This window comes from Anomaloglossus baeobatrachus, chromosome 10 (genome assembly GCF_048569485.1).
Source record: "Anomaloglossus baeobatrachus isolate aAnoBae1 chromosome 10, aAnoBae1.hap1, whole genome shotgun sequence".
NCBI lineage: Eukaryota > Metazoa > Chordata > Amphibia > Anura > Aromobatidae > Anomaloglossus > Anomaloglossus baeobatrachus.
Window position 1 is genome coordinate 53,547,494 of NC_134362.1, and position 14,843 is coordinate 53,562,336.

A 14,843-nucleotide genomic window follows, 5' to 3' on the forward strand; every position below is an offset into this window, starting at 1 on the left:
ATACCTACGGTCCGCTCAGCGACTGAACCCACGGCAAGCCAGGTGGTCCTTATTCTTTGCCAGGTTCGACTTCCAGCTCCATTTCCGACCCGCAGACAAGAATGTACGTGCGGATGCCTTGTCTAGGTCTTTCATGCCCATGGAGCAGGAGGAAGAGACTACCCAGCCTATCATCCCTCCTAGCAAGATTATTCCGGTGGCCCCTGTCACCCTGGCCCAGATACCGCCCGGAAAGACCTATGTCTCTGAGACTGACAGGCAAAAGGTGTTACACTGGGGTCATGCCTCGAAAACAGCCGGTCATGCAGGCCAGAAGAGAACATGGGGTGCGATTGTACGCCATTATTGGTGGCCATCCCTTCGCACGGACGTCGCTGCTTTTGTCTCTGCCTGCTCCTCTTGTGCCAGGAACAAGACGCCCAAACACCTGCCCTATGGCCGTCTTCTGCCTCTGCCGATACCCACAATTCCGTGGCAACACATAGCGATGGATTTTATTACGGACTTGCCATTATCCTCTGGACACACAGTCATATGGGTCGTGGTGGACCGGTTCTCCAAAATGGCTCACTTCGTCCCTATGGCTGGACTGCCCTCTGCTCAGGAACTCGCGGAAGCCTATATACATCACATCTTCCGCTTGCATGGTTTCCCATCCCACATCGTGTCCGACCGAGGAACTCAGTTTACCTCCCGCTTCTGGAGGGCGCTCTGCAAACATCTGGGTGTGACTCTGGACTTTTCTTCTGCTTACCATCCTCAGTCTAATGGCCAAGTGGAGAGGGTCAATCAAATCTTGACCTCCTTCTTACGTCACTACGTCAACGCCCATCACGACGACTGGTCCACGCTTCTACCTTGGGCTGAATTCTCACATAACCACCACATCAGTGAGTCGTCCTCCAAATCTCCCTTCCATGTAGTTTACGGACTTCAACCCTCCGTCCCGTTGCCTATATCCCCTTCATCGGATGTTCCGGCTGCTGATACTGCAGTTCGTGACTTTGCTACCATTTGGGACTCTGTCAAAGCGTCCCTTGGGCGCGCTTCCCAGCGGATGAAGAAACACGCTGACAAGAGACGTCTGGATCCTCCGTGTTTCTCTCCTGGTGACCTGGTCTGGCTTGCTTCCCAGTACATCCGATTGAAGATACCTTCCTACAAGCTGGGTCCTCGCTACATCGGGCCGTTTAAGGTCCTCAGCAAGATCAATGAGGTATCCTACAAGCTACAGCTCCCGGCCACGATGAGGATACCCAACTCCTTCCACGTCTCTCTGCTCAAGCCGGTTGTCCTTGGTCCCTTCTCCGCTGCTGCCAGTCCGGCCCCTCCTCCTATTGCCGATGATGACATCTATGCGGTAAGGGATATCGTGGCCATGAAGACCGTACGAGGTCGGCAGTTCTTCCTGGTGGACTGGGAAGGGTATGGTCCTGAGGATAGGTCTTGGGAGCCCAGGGAGAACGTGGGCACTCCTCTTATCCGTGCCTTCATGTCCCGGTTGCGGGGAGGGGGGCGTGGGGGGGGGGGTACTGTCACGCTCCCCGGGTCCTCACCCCCGTTCCCCGGCTCACCTGCCACGCTCTCCGCTCCCCAGTCACCGGATTCCGTCCGTCCCAGGGCTCCGGGCCCCCGATCCCGGCGCCCGACAGCTTCCCTGGACCTGGCCGGCTCCCCTGCGTCCTCCTCGCAGCCTCCTTCCCTGGCTTCTGGCACCCGGGCGGCGCGCATGCGCATTAGGGCGCGCGCGCGGTCACTGACCCTTTCTTAAAGGGCCAGCGTCCATTAACAGGAAATGAGGTTGCACAGGTACAGGGTATATAAGGGGTCATTGTCCAAGGGGGCGGGGCCTGATCTTCGTGTTCCCTGAGCTAGGAGTCAGGTCTCCTGGTGTTACTGTGCTCGTACTCACCTATCTCTCTTTGTAGAGCCGTGCCTGCTTCGCCATCCAGTCTGCCGTATCCTGAAACCCGAACGCTGTCCATCTGCCATCCTGACAGTCCGCACCACCTCGGATCCCTGCGGTGACCCGTCTTCTTGCTCCCAAGGTTCCGGACCCCGCCTGACATCATCTCGGCTTCCGAACCTGAGCTGCGTCACCCGGACTACCACCCGTAACTCCGTAGTCCCAGGGACTTCTCCGCTATACCTGTGTGCAAGGACTGCTCTGCTGTTTCTAGTGCTCCAGCTGCCGGACTCTTTGCTACCATCTAGGAGTTCGGTCCAGTGGATCCACCTCCTGGGCCTGCCCGTACACCTGGCCGTGACAGGTAGGTGCTGGTTGCTTGTGCGACAGGACAGCTCCATAACACATACTTCCTTAGATACGTTCCCATATGAGCTGAAAAATCGCCTCAGCCTGGACCATCTTACATTCAGAAAATAACCCGGAAATTTGTACATATCTGACCGGATTAGGGTACGGGGCGGAGCGCAGCTAGATGGAATGAGACCAGATCTTTGACGCCTACTTGGATCACCAAGAAGCTGGGGAGCATCTCACCCATCCTGAACACCTCCAGTAGGGCCCACAGCTAAGCCAGACCCCGGCAACTTCTCCAATTACCATCCAGGGCAAAGAAAACAGGACCGACCGCCAGGGCGAAGATCAGCTCTTCACGCTGCCCGAAATACATGGGCATGACCTAAAACTCCGACACTCGGCCAACTTACATCTGAAAAGAAAATATTGTCAGAAAGGAAAATTCTCGTAACCAGCAAAATTCTCGTGGCCAGCAAAAGTCTCGTGGCCAGCAGGCACCTCTTCTTCCTGGGGTGGTTCTGGCAAAAAACCCACGTACATTTTTTTTTTTTTTTTTTTAAGAAAATACCCAAATCTGGAACATATGTAATGTTACACCAGCCTATATGACAGTCAGTAGCCTCTTGCATGTCTACTAATAGACTGTTAAAAAATAAAATCGTTACGAACATCACTCAGAATGCATTTGCATTGCCATCCCCCACCCATCGAAACCATGCTCATGCATACTTGCCCATGAAGCCTCAGGGGCGCCCCGATTCTGGAAGGGGTACAACTCGTGTTCCACAGATGGCAAACCCAAAATAAATGGTCACCGCCGAATTACCGAGAAAAACTGTCTGCTAAACTTGAAAAAAACATCTTAGTGGTTAAAAATGTTCCCCGTCACCCCTGCTCGTCTAAGGGCCATCACTAACACCCTCAGGCATACCCGCCAGGGGTGGGGAAACAAAAAGGGGTCCAAAACTGCGAGGAAAGAAAAAGGTTGAACTAGATGGACCTAGGTCTTTCTTCAACCTATGTGACTATGCTATAAGAGTAAGGGTATGTGCGCACGTTGCTTTTTACCTGCTTTTTACCTGCTTTTTTGCTGCTTTTTCTTCTGCGCTGTTTAATGCCAAAATGGATGTGTTCTTCTATTCAAGCAAAGTCTATGGGAATTTGGGTTTCTTGTTCACACTATGTTGTTCAAAATGCTGCCTTTTTGTGGCAGAACTTTGGTCAAAAACTCAGCTTTTCAAAGAAGCAACATGTCAATTGTTTTTGCCATTTGGGTTTTGCACTGCAAAGCTGAGTTTTTGACCAAAGTTCTGCCACAAAATGGCAGCATTTTGAACAACATAGTGTGAACAAGAAACCCAAATTCCCATAGACTTTGCTTGAATAGAAGAACACATCCATTTTGGCATTAAACAGCGCAGAAGAAAAAGCAGCAAAAAAGCAGGTAAAAAGCAGGTAAAAAGCAACGTGCGCACATACCCTAAGTCCACAATGGGCATAAGCACCCAGCCCAGTACCTTATACAAGGTTGACAAACAGCTAGGAAGTGCCTCCCAACATCCACTCACTTACCGCTAATCCTCTAACCCTTCCATACCATGGGTCCCACTAGGCCTTGGTCACATCAGTCCAGATCCGCAATTTAAAAAATTGCAAGGCAAACCCCGTAACTGTTTGCTCGCAACAGAAAAAAACAGTGCCCATTGGTGATGTAAGATCACTAAATACTGCAGGTTATATATTACTCAGGGATCGCTTGAAAATCATCATGCTCTTCACCCACCTTGTAAAAACCACTCGCTGTATACCTTACCATAGGCCCGTCATGTCAGTGTTGTAACGGGAGGCCAGGTTATCGGCCTCCCTTCACTGAGCATCCCACTAAGAATTTAAGAAATCAAAGCCTCGATGCTGCCGGCGGATGGGGTTAACGGAAATACCTGTGATGGAAATGCAATGGGGTATAAAACAATGCTATCACGGCAACCGGATATCTGTTACGCCTTTAACCTTTCGTTGGTTGATGTGCACTCTAAAAAACCGAAAAAACCTAATCAGCCTGCTTACTGATGGGGGAGTTTTAGATAGGAGGTTAAATGTTTTTTTCCCTGAGCTTGATAAAACAATAGGTCAAACCACTATTCTGGAGTCTTCCCACCCCCTTTTCCAACTGCAACCTAATTGAGGAAAAGTCACGGCCAGGGGGAAGGTTTCTTGAAACCTGTCCGCCAGGCCAAGCAATTTTTTTTTTTAAAAAAAGCCCTGTTGCTATTGAAAACAATTCTGAAAACAGCTGGAACTGCCGCTGTCGGATACACCACACACCAATTTGTCCGTTCCTGCTCTTGTAGCGGGTGTAGCCGTTGACAATTAACGAGGAATTCAGCTACACCATCAGGTCCTCCTTTTAGGTGCCTGATTCCATGCAGCGGGGAAAGCAAGTTAATATTTCCGCTCCTGCGGTTGAACCAGTGTACCAAATCCAGGTAACGCGGCACTTAGTCATGCACTGGGCAGCCTGGGAAAGGCGCCTTGGAAAAAATGACTGCAATGAGAATGACCTTACACGCAAAGTTGAAGTTCACACCGGTGGGTGTTAGCAGGTGCCAAGCACTCTTCGACCGCTGCTAAATGGCAAATAGCAAAGTTTTCAAATTTTGATTTGCCTGGTAAATGGTATGATCCATAACGGCTTTATTCTGACCATATAGGTGCATGAAATAATAGAGCTAGGCGGCATCCTCTAAAGTATAATATTGGGGTGATTGCTGTCCGATCAAACATTGGATAGCCTTGTCAGTTATATGCACATGTGAACAAAACTAAAAGTGAGTTTATACTTTTTAGAATATTTATGTGGAAGTAATTGTCCAGAAAATATTAGTGGGCATAATTATTATGCGAATAGATAACATTGCCGGTTTTCCCATCTCACTTGTTTATTTTCGGTTCCTATGGTAAGGAAAACCAATTAAACATACGTAATTAACCAAAGAGGGAAAAATCTAGTAACAAAAGGCTGAAAATTACTTCTCTAAAAAAAAAAAAAAAGAGAAGCAATTTTAGAAAAACAATCAAGCCATGCAAATGTACAGAAATATACTTCTCACATTTCGATAAAACTATCTGTGACCAATATAGATCCCTTCTTTCAATTACAGCATTAAATTAGGGTATATAACAGGGGGGTTAGATCTCGTGATCCCATCGTATTGTCACTAATCTATAAATGACTTGAAGGGTCAGTTAACAGGTGGCAACAAGATTATTACAAGGAATGGAGGCCGCCTGTATTAAAATAAGGTTGAAAAAGTTAGATATGTTTAATTTAGGAAAGACGTCTCAGAGATCTCATTTGTACCTCTTCCGACAAGCCTACAAGCTGCCATAACCCTCAGTCTGATACAGCGCCGCACAATCAGCTCTACCCTCATCTACTGTATCCTCACCTATCCCTTGTAGACTGTGAGCCCTCGCGGGCAGGGTCCTCTCTCCTCCTGTAGACTGTGAGCCCTCGCGGGCAGGGTCCTCTCTCCTCCTGTAGACTGTGAGCCCTCGCGGGCAGGGTCCTCTCTCCTCCTGTAGACTGTGAGCCCTCGTGGGCAGGGTCCTCTCTCCTCCTGTAGACTGTGAGCCCTCGTGGGCAGGGTCCTCTCTCCTCCTGTAGACTGTGAGCCCTCGTGGGCAGGGTCCTCTCTCCTCCTGTAGACTGTGAGCCCTCGCGGGCAGGGTCCTCTCTCCTCCTGTACCAGTCTGTGCCTTGTATTGTTTATGATTATTATACTTGTACCTATTATGTAAACCCCTTTCACGTGTAAAGCGCCATGAATTATATGGCGCTATAATAAATAATAATAATTTGTATAAATACCTGTGTGGTCAATATAAATAAACTGGCACCAGACTTAATCCTCCGAAATAGGGAAGGCTTCTTTACAGTTAGAGCAGGTAGATTGTGGAATGCTGTCTACAAGGGGTAGAAATGCCAGATACCATCACAGCTTTTAACAAAAAAAGGGGGAGGGCGATTCCCTCAGCACCAATAACATTGTTTGTTATAAATAACTTAGTGACAACATGTAGAGCTGGGCGGGAAGCCTGTTACCTGGTGACATCACGTTATCCTCCCTAGGGGCACTTATTCCACCCCGCACTCCCCATCAGGGTACTCACCTGGTGATTCAGGAAATGGCAGGCCCGACTCTGGATTTGCTCGCCAGATGCCAACTGCAACCCCGCTGTCCGGACCAAAGCACGCTCAGATGCTCCTCATCCCCCCATGGGACCTCACCAGAGCTTAGTCTGAAGAAGAAGGGGGGGGGAGGGGGCACCAATGTGACGACCACCCCCCTAGACGACTGGATCTAGCTCTACCCACGTGATGCCTGCTACGACGACGTTCACACCGATCCAAGGGTGAAGATGACAGACTCCGGTCATGGTGGCTACCCACGCCATAGCTTGCTACCGTGGCCCCTGCACATGACTGTACATCGCGATGGTCGCACCCACTGCCGCCATAACATGCTGAAACCCACTGTGTGACAACGGGGAGGGGCTGTTAACAGTCACCATTGTATGATGTCAAATGGGGTGTGTTTTGGCCTGGGAGGGGGCTTGGTGTAGGTGGGGTATCAGCAGGAGGGAAACATGCCACCTGCTGACTGTTGCTTCTTGCACATGTTCACTACCCGCCCCCCCTCAACTTAAACATTGAAGTAAGTCCTAACAGTATCCCTTAACCCGCCTGCTCACTGGGAGACCCACATGGTCCCTGGTTCATTCCCAGGCTAGCCCCCTTGGCATTCTGGGGCATACAAACGGAGGGGAGGGGAGGTTCAGTGTGTGTGGGATGGGGCGTTTTGAACTCTTGCAGGTTAGTGCCTGCATACTACATTCCCCACTACAGTGCCTCCAACCCGCGCTGTGACAGGGACTGCACTGAGTCTGCACTTTAATTAGGCTATGTGCGCACGTGTGCGTAATTCATGTAGCCACGCTGCGCTTTGTAGCGCAGCGTAACTGCATGCGTCCTGCGCCCCCTGCACAGTCTATGGAGATTGTGCAGGGGCCGTGCGCACGTGGCATATTAGAACGCAGCGATTCTCTGCCGGCACCATGCGCCTCAGAACGGAGCTTTTCAGCTGCGCTCTGAAGCGCACCTTTTAGGTGCCGTGCAGAGCGCACAAAGCCCTACCCTGCTCCTCCTCAGTACTGGCGGCGGTGGCTGGGCGGCGGTGGCTGGGCGGCGGGTGGGAGGGGCCTAAGACAAAGAGCGCGAAGCACTCTTTTTCAAACTTAATTGCAGCTCAAGCTGACCGGCGGGCGGGTAGTTCCCTCAGAACGCCGCTCGCCGGCACACATAGCTTGAGCCTCAGCAGGGAGGGAGGCGCTCACAACGAACAGCGCTGTGAGTAGGACGCTTCCCTCCCTGCTGATGGGGGTGACTGACAGCGAGCACAAGCGGGCCGGCGAGCGGGTAGTTCCCTTAGAACGCCGCTCGCCGGCACATGTCGCTTGTGCCTCAGCAGGGAGGGAGCCGCTCACAGCTAAAGCACCGTGAGCAGGTCGCATCCCTCCCTGCTGATACCTCTCTTACCGCCTCCTGCAGCGGGTACACGCTACCGGCTGCCCAAACAGGTCCGGGTCCTGGAACAGAGAGACCAAAAGCTGGGCAGCGCGGTGACCTATATCCGGGAGGCGGGGCAAGAGCAGGTCATACCACCGGAGCGGGGGTAGCCGGTCAGTGTCTTTACAGGGGGGGACCTCCTAAAAATTAGCATAGGGGGCCCGCAGTCAGGGGGCAGCATCTCAAATTTGGCTGCGGTGCCCCTCATTGTTGGCTCATTGTGAGCCATTGATATGTCATTGTTAACCATTGATGGATCAGTGTTGTTCGTTGATTGTTCATTATTAGCTGTTGATGGGTCAGAATTGGCCATTGATGGAGCATTATTACCCATTGATAGGTCAATGTTGGCTATTGCTATGCAAGTGTTGGCCACTGATGGGTCAGTGTTGGACATTAATCAATTAGTGTTAGCCATTCAGTGTTAGTCATTATTAACCATTGTTAAGGCCCTGTCTTTGGCAGATCTGTGGTTGCAGTGAAATCATGGACATATTGTTCCATTTGTACACAGCCACAAACCTGGCACTGATTGTCCACAATTTCACTGCAACCACAGATCTGCCGCAGATTTATCTCTGTGTGTGACAGGGCCTTTAGGCATGTTGGCCATAGATGGGTCAGTGTTTAGTATTCCTGGGTCAGTGTTGTCCATTGATGGGTCATTATTAGATATTGATGGGTCAGTATTGGCCATCGTATGCTCATTATTAGTTATTGATGTGTCAATCATAAAAGTTCACTGCTAAGTAGGTATTGTCCATTAATGGGTCAGTATTAACCATTGCTGGGTCAGGGTTGGCCACTGATGGATCAGTGATGGCCACTGCTGGGTCAGTGTTGACCATTGTTGGCTCATTGTGAGCCATTGATGTGTCATTGTTAGCCATTGATGGGTCATTGCTGTTCATTGATTATTCATTATTAGCTGTTGATGGGTCAGAATAGGCCATTGATGGATCATTATTACCCATTGATAGGTCAATGCTGGCTATTGCTGTGTCAGTGTTGGCCACTGATGGGTCAGAGTTGGACATTAATCAGTCAATGTTAGCCATTGATTGATCAGTGTTGGTCAGTGATGGGTCATTATTAGTCATTGTTAGGCATGTTGGCCATTGATGGGTCAGTGTTTGCCATCATTTAGTCATTATTAGCCATTGATCTGTCAATCGAAAAGGCCACTGCTAAGTAAGTATTGGCCATTTATTGGGTCAGTATTGACAATTGCTGGGTCAGGGTTGGCCATTAATGGATCAGTGATGGCCACTGCTGGGTCAGTGTTGACCATTGCTAGCCATTGATGTGTCATTGTTAGCCATTGATGGGTCAGTGTTGTTCATTGAGTGTTCATTTTTAACTGTTGATGCGTCAGAATTGGCCATTGATGGATCATTATTACCCATTGATAGGTCAATGTTGGCTATTGCTGTGTCAGTGTTGGCCACTGATGGGTCAGTGTTGGACATTTTGGACATTAATCAATCAGTGTTAGCCATTTATGGATCAGTGTTGGTCAGTGATGGGTCATTATTAGCCATTGTTAGGCATGTTGGCCATAGATAGGTCAGTGTTTAGCATTGCTGGGTCAGTGTTGTCCACTGATGGTTCATTATTAGATACTGATGGGTTAGTGTTGACCATTGATGGGTCATTATTAAAGCCCCGTTACACGCTACGATATATCTAACGATATGTCGTCGGGGTCACGTCAATAGTGACTCACATTCGGCATCGTTTGACATATCGTAGCGTGTGACAGCTACGAGCGACTGTCAACGAGCAAAAATACTCACCTTATCGTTGCTCGTTGACACGTCGTTTATTTTCAAAATATCGATAAATTTCCTGGATGCAGGTTGTTCGTTGTTCCCGAGGCTGCACACATCGCTCCGTGTGACACCCCGGGAACGATGAACACAGCTTACCTGCGTCCCGCCGGCAATGAGGAAGGCAGGAGGTGGGCGGGATGTTACGTCCCACTCATCTCCGCCCCTCCGCTTCTATTGGGCGGCCGCTGTGTGACGTCGCTGTGACGCCGCACGTCGCTCCCCCTTCAGGAAGTGGATGTTCGCCGCCCACAGCGAGGTCGTTCGGCAGCTAAGTACGTGTGATGGGGGTTACCCATTTTGTGCGACACGGGCAACAGATTGCCAATGGCGCACAAACGATGGGGGCGGGTGCGATCGCACATGTGATCGCATGAGAAATCGTAGCGTGTAACGGGGCCTTTAGGCTTTGATAGATCAGTGATGGCCACTGCTGGGTCAGTGATGGCCACTGCTGGGTCAGTGTTGACCATTGACCAGTCATACCTAAATAAGTTTTTAAACATATTAGATATAAACAAATTAATGAGGAAATTGTTTCTCTAGAGGAGTTTACACTTTATATTTTGAAATCATTGCATTAGATAAATACATCGCCATGACCTACTGAAATTCTTACAAGAAACAATTCTAGCAAAAATGTAAAAAAAAAAAAATGCAACTTATTTTAAGTAAAAAAGATAGATCCGGCAATAGTCTGTTATCCTAGATTTACGCAAACACATCACTTTATGGAAGCTTTATGCCGCCTAAGAGAAAGAACACACGCAAATGAGGCCTTCTCTACAAAGAGCCCAGCTGTATTCTGCTCCGCTTGCTCTTTGCACATCAAAGACAAGATTTTTAAATAATTGTACATTGTTTCTCTTCGGGCAAAATGACTACCTTGATGTGAAATGTTATCACCTCAAACGTTAAATGTGTTTTATCACCACAACACAGATAATACAAAAAGAAAATCCCGGATGCAAAAAGACATAAATGTCACTGTCTATTTGATGATTAAACAGCAAATATATTCCAGTGCAATCTCATAATAAGAGCATTTAATGGCGTATCCATGTTTTGCTCAATGTGGGCTAAATTCATTACTAATTCTGCAGCCTAATATTAACCTGTGCAGTTCTGGATGCATTATCAATATGAAACATCCATGCAACCATGCAAAATAACTCCCAGGGTCTCACAACTCCTTCTACTATTTATATTACTTCTGTTCTCCTACAGAGGTTCGGGACTAGGTTGAAAATTGCTATCAGCGAGCCCATGGTTAAAATAATACTGTTACTTGATGTCATTGACTCGCCCACCCCAGGGCTATGGGACACCCGGTGCCGGGCCGGACTAGTCCGGGGGACGTCAGTGGTGGCGGGGCCCGACTCCGTACCCTGGTGGGGTCAATTAATATGGTTGGTGACTTGGGGGTGATTAAAGTTTATATTTGTCGCGACGCCACCTGTGGTTTGCGGCTATTAAGCCGCCGCTGCTGTATGAGGCCTCCAGGGCTGGTGGAATGCCAGCTTGGATGATCCTGCTCCCCACAGGTGGAGCGGTGCCCCGGGGCAACAGTTGGTGCTCATAAGAGTCTATGCAGTGATGGAATAGTGCAGGCGAAATAATGGGGACAACACCAGGGGGTGCAATTTCAGGATGTTTACTCACTGGTCCTGGGCTGCAGCACACTGGTACCTTCAGACTGCTGGAACCCACTGTCAGGGACCTCCGCCGATCCTGGGTAGATCCTGGAGTGAAAGCCGGTGCACCCCTCTATGTGTTCCTTTTCTCAGCCAGCTCGGCCTCCACTGCAGCCTCCGGGCCAGGGGCTCGCCTGTCGGTTATTTACCCCCTTTCCAAAGGTTCTGCTGTGGGCTGTGGCCCGGGGAGCTTGCAGCTTTCCCTGGGCCTCGGTTTTTACTGTTGGAGATGATTTTTCCTCCTCCGGTTTCTAGGGACCGTCCCCTGTGTGCAGCTTGATCCCTCCACCGATGTTCCTGTGGAACAGGCCACGAGCCTAAAAGCTATCTGTGGCCCTGGAATCCCTTCTTTTCTCTGCTTGGTGTCACCTGGACCCTCTGAGTCCCAGGGTCTTCACCAGGAAGCGTTACTTTCTTCTCTTGCTCCTGGCTGACTAGAGCACTACTCTTCTTTCTCTTCTGCCTCCTGCAGACTGTCTGTCTCCTCTGCCTCCCGCAGACTTCTTCCTTCTCCTTCCTCTCTCTCAAACTGACTAAACTTGACCTTCCTTCTCTACTCTACACTCGGCTGGCTCCTCCCACCCACCCAGTTGCTAAGTTACCACCCTACGGGAGCAGGGATGGGTCTTACGGCCCCTCCCAGCATGCAGCATGGGAGGGTAGCTGCCATTGTCCCTGGTCCCTGTGTGTACCTAACAATGGGTGTAGTGTGAATTTGCCTGTGGACCGACGTTCACTCCTTTCCTTACCCAGGATGGGACATCACACCTCTGGCTGGGGTGCAATGTCTCTGTGGCGACGGAAGCCTCAGGGGCGCCACACTATGACTGCAGAGCCCATCACCGCTGCTGAATATCGCTGAGCTCATGATTGGCTGCAGCGGTCACATAATCGTGAAGTTGTTTATAATCACCCGAGCAGAAGCTCTGACCAATGAGTGAAAAGGCTATCACAAAAAAAATAAAATAAAACTTAAGACGATTTTTTTTATTTAAAGGGAATTTGTCACAAGATTTGACCCTGATAAGCTGCGGCCAGTGAGCTCTTATATAAAGCATTCCAGAATACTGTATATAAGAGCCCAGACAACTGTGTATAACGTAAAAAATACCTTTATAATGCTCACCTAGGGGGCGGTCCGGTCCGATGGGTGTCGCTGTTCTCCGGTCTGGCGCCTCCTCTCTGGCGCCTCCTCTCTGTGGCGATCTTCCTGTGTTGATTAATTGCATTAAATATATTAAGTATATCTGAGCAGTTTTTATAAATTGATAGAGTAAATGCAACCAAACCACAGGCAATATTGCAAGCAAGTAAAATTTTCTCCGAGAATAGTTTGGCTCCGCCTCTGGCTGGCTCTTCTTAGCGCTTCTGCAAGTGATTGACAGGTCTCTCCATATGGAAATCACCTGTAGCAGCACTGGAAAAAGCAAACTGGCTTCTATTGTTGTAATACATGTTTTCAATGCCAAGGCCAAAGGAAAAGCCTGGCAATTATCAAGAGAAACAATCACCAGCTTTAATGGATACCACGGCTGATCTCTTTTTATAGGTGGTTCCCAGAATCAGCCCGTTGGCTTGTTCTCTCCGGTAGCCCATCCAAGGCTGTGAGAGAGATGAAAAGAGTAGCCAAGTTCAATGGAAAACTGGAGGAGGCTGAGGAGATAACACTGGAGGTATCTTCTGTAATATTGTACTTACTGCATACAATTTCATTCCTGCTATATCAAATTACTTAAAGGGAGTCTGTCACCCTTTTGTGGTTTTTTAGTTATTGATATGGTCATACAGGTGCCATAGAGGTGAAATTAGCCATACCTGTATGCCTCCTGGATGATGGGCCGTTTTGGAAAAATCCTCTTTTATATCTTCTATCCTCCAGGCTATGGGGCATTCACTGCTCGGAAGATAAGCCGGAAATCCTGCGCCTGCCCATTCTTCACGCCGTCTCTCCCCCTGCACTTTTTTTTGCTCTTCCATGGGCACAGTTTTCAGTTGTGATGTGCGCAGGCATCGGGGAGCCAATGCTACTTCACAGTGCAGGGTAGAGACGGCACGCAGAATGCACAGGCGCGGGGTCTCTAGTCCTGACAGGTTCCCTTTGGGTGGTGCGGAAAAAAGAATTTGGCAGCTCTGCTAATATAACTCTTAAGTAAATACCTGGAAATGTATTATCATGTGGGAGTTGTGTATAAAGATAGGTGAATTCACAGATGTTCGGATTTGGCAAGTCTGGGCAGACTAATAAAAAAAAGTCTGTTTCAGGACTGGTCTTGACCCAAATTTGAGGCTGGACACCAAACCCCATATAAAAGTCTCAGGCTAGGGGTCTGCAAATGTAAGAAAAATGCAGATTAAATCACATACACATACTTACCGAGATTCTGCACTGCTGTCACACTGTTTCCAGGATCACTCATTAAATCTTATGAATATTCACTGCTTCCCCCGCCCAGCCTCTGTTGCAGCGTCTGTGATTGGTTGCATTCAGACTGCATCCCCAGTGTCTGTTCTGGCATCTGTGATTGTTTGCCCTCATACTAGCTGTCTGGTTCCCTGAAATGGAGTGTAAAAATAAATAAATAATTGAAAAGAAAATGGGTAAGCACTAGAATTGGCGCATCTAATGGATGCACCAATTCCGGGGCAGCTGCAGGCTTCTGTTTTTAAGCTGGGGAAGGCACAATAGCCATGGCCATCTCCAGCCTGAGAATACCAGCCACCAGCTATATATACTGCCCAAATAAATAAAGGAAACACTAAAGTACCATTGTGCTGTTTAAGAGTTCCCTTTAATTTTTTTTAGCAGTATACTTTATCTGTGCTGGGTATCTTAATTGGGGGGGGTCTTCAAGCCTTTTTTTAGATAAATTATTTATTTAAATAAGACAAAAAAAGGCTAGGGGGCCCTGGTATTTTGATACACAGCCAAGATAAAGCACACAGCTGGGGGCTGCAGCCTCCAGCTGTCTGCTTTATCTGCGCTGTGTATGAAAATATGGGGGACCCTACGCTATTTTTTTAAATGATTTGTATATTTTTACACTCCACTTTGGAGACCCAGACAGGTAGTGTAAGTGCAACCACTCACAGACGCACAGAGGGTAAGGGCACAGTCTGACTACAACCAATCACAGATGCTGTCACAGAGGGTGGGCAGGGCAAGCAGTGAATATTCATAAGGTTTAATGAGCAGACCCAGAAGCAGTGTGACAGCAGCGTGGAAACTTGGTAAGTATAATTGTCCCTGCTTTAAACCCCATTTTTCCTTTTTCATTTTATTTTTATCCGGTCACCCGAACCTGAAAAGTAGCACGGACGTCCCTGAGAAGTCTATGTTCGAGGTCCATGCACGGACAATAGGTGTTCGGCACAGACCCCAAACTTTACAGTCCGGATTCGCCTAGTTGTGTCCTTACATGCACAGGCAA

At 48.8% G+C, this 14,843-nt stretch overlaps 1 protein-coding gene across 3 annotated transcripts in view; it reads left to right on the forward strand.

Moving 5' to 3' along the window:
• Nucleotides 1-14,843, forward strand: part of LOC142255191 (solute carrier family 22 member 6-A-like) — a 196,214-nt gene that overhangs the window by 152,257 nt on the left and 29,114 nt on the right. For all 3 annotated transcript variants that reach the window (XM_075326687.1, XM_075326688.1, XM_075326686.1), the window contains one exon: nt 12,965-13,088. In XM_075326687.1, the coding sequence (XP_075182802.1) occupies nt 12,965-13,088 (124 nt within the window). The remainder of the gene's footprint in view (nt 1-12,964; nt 13,089-14,843) is intronic.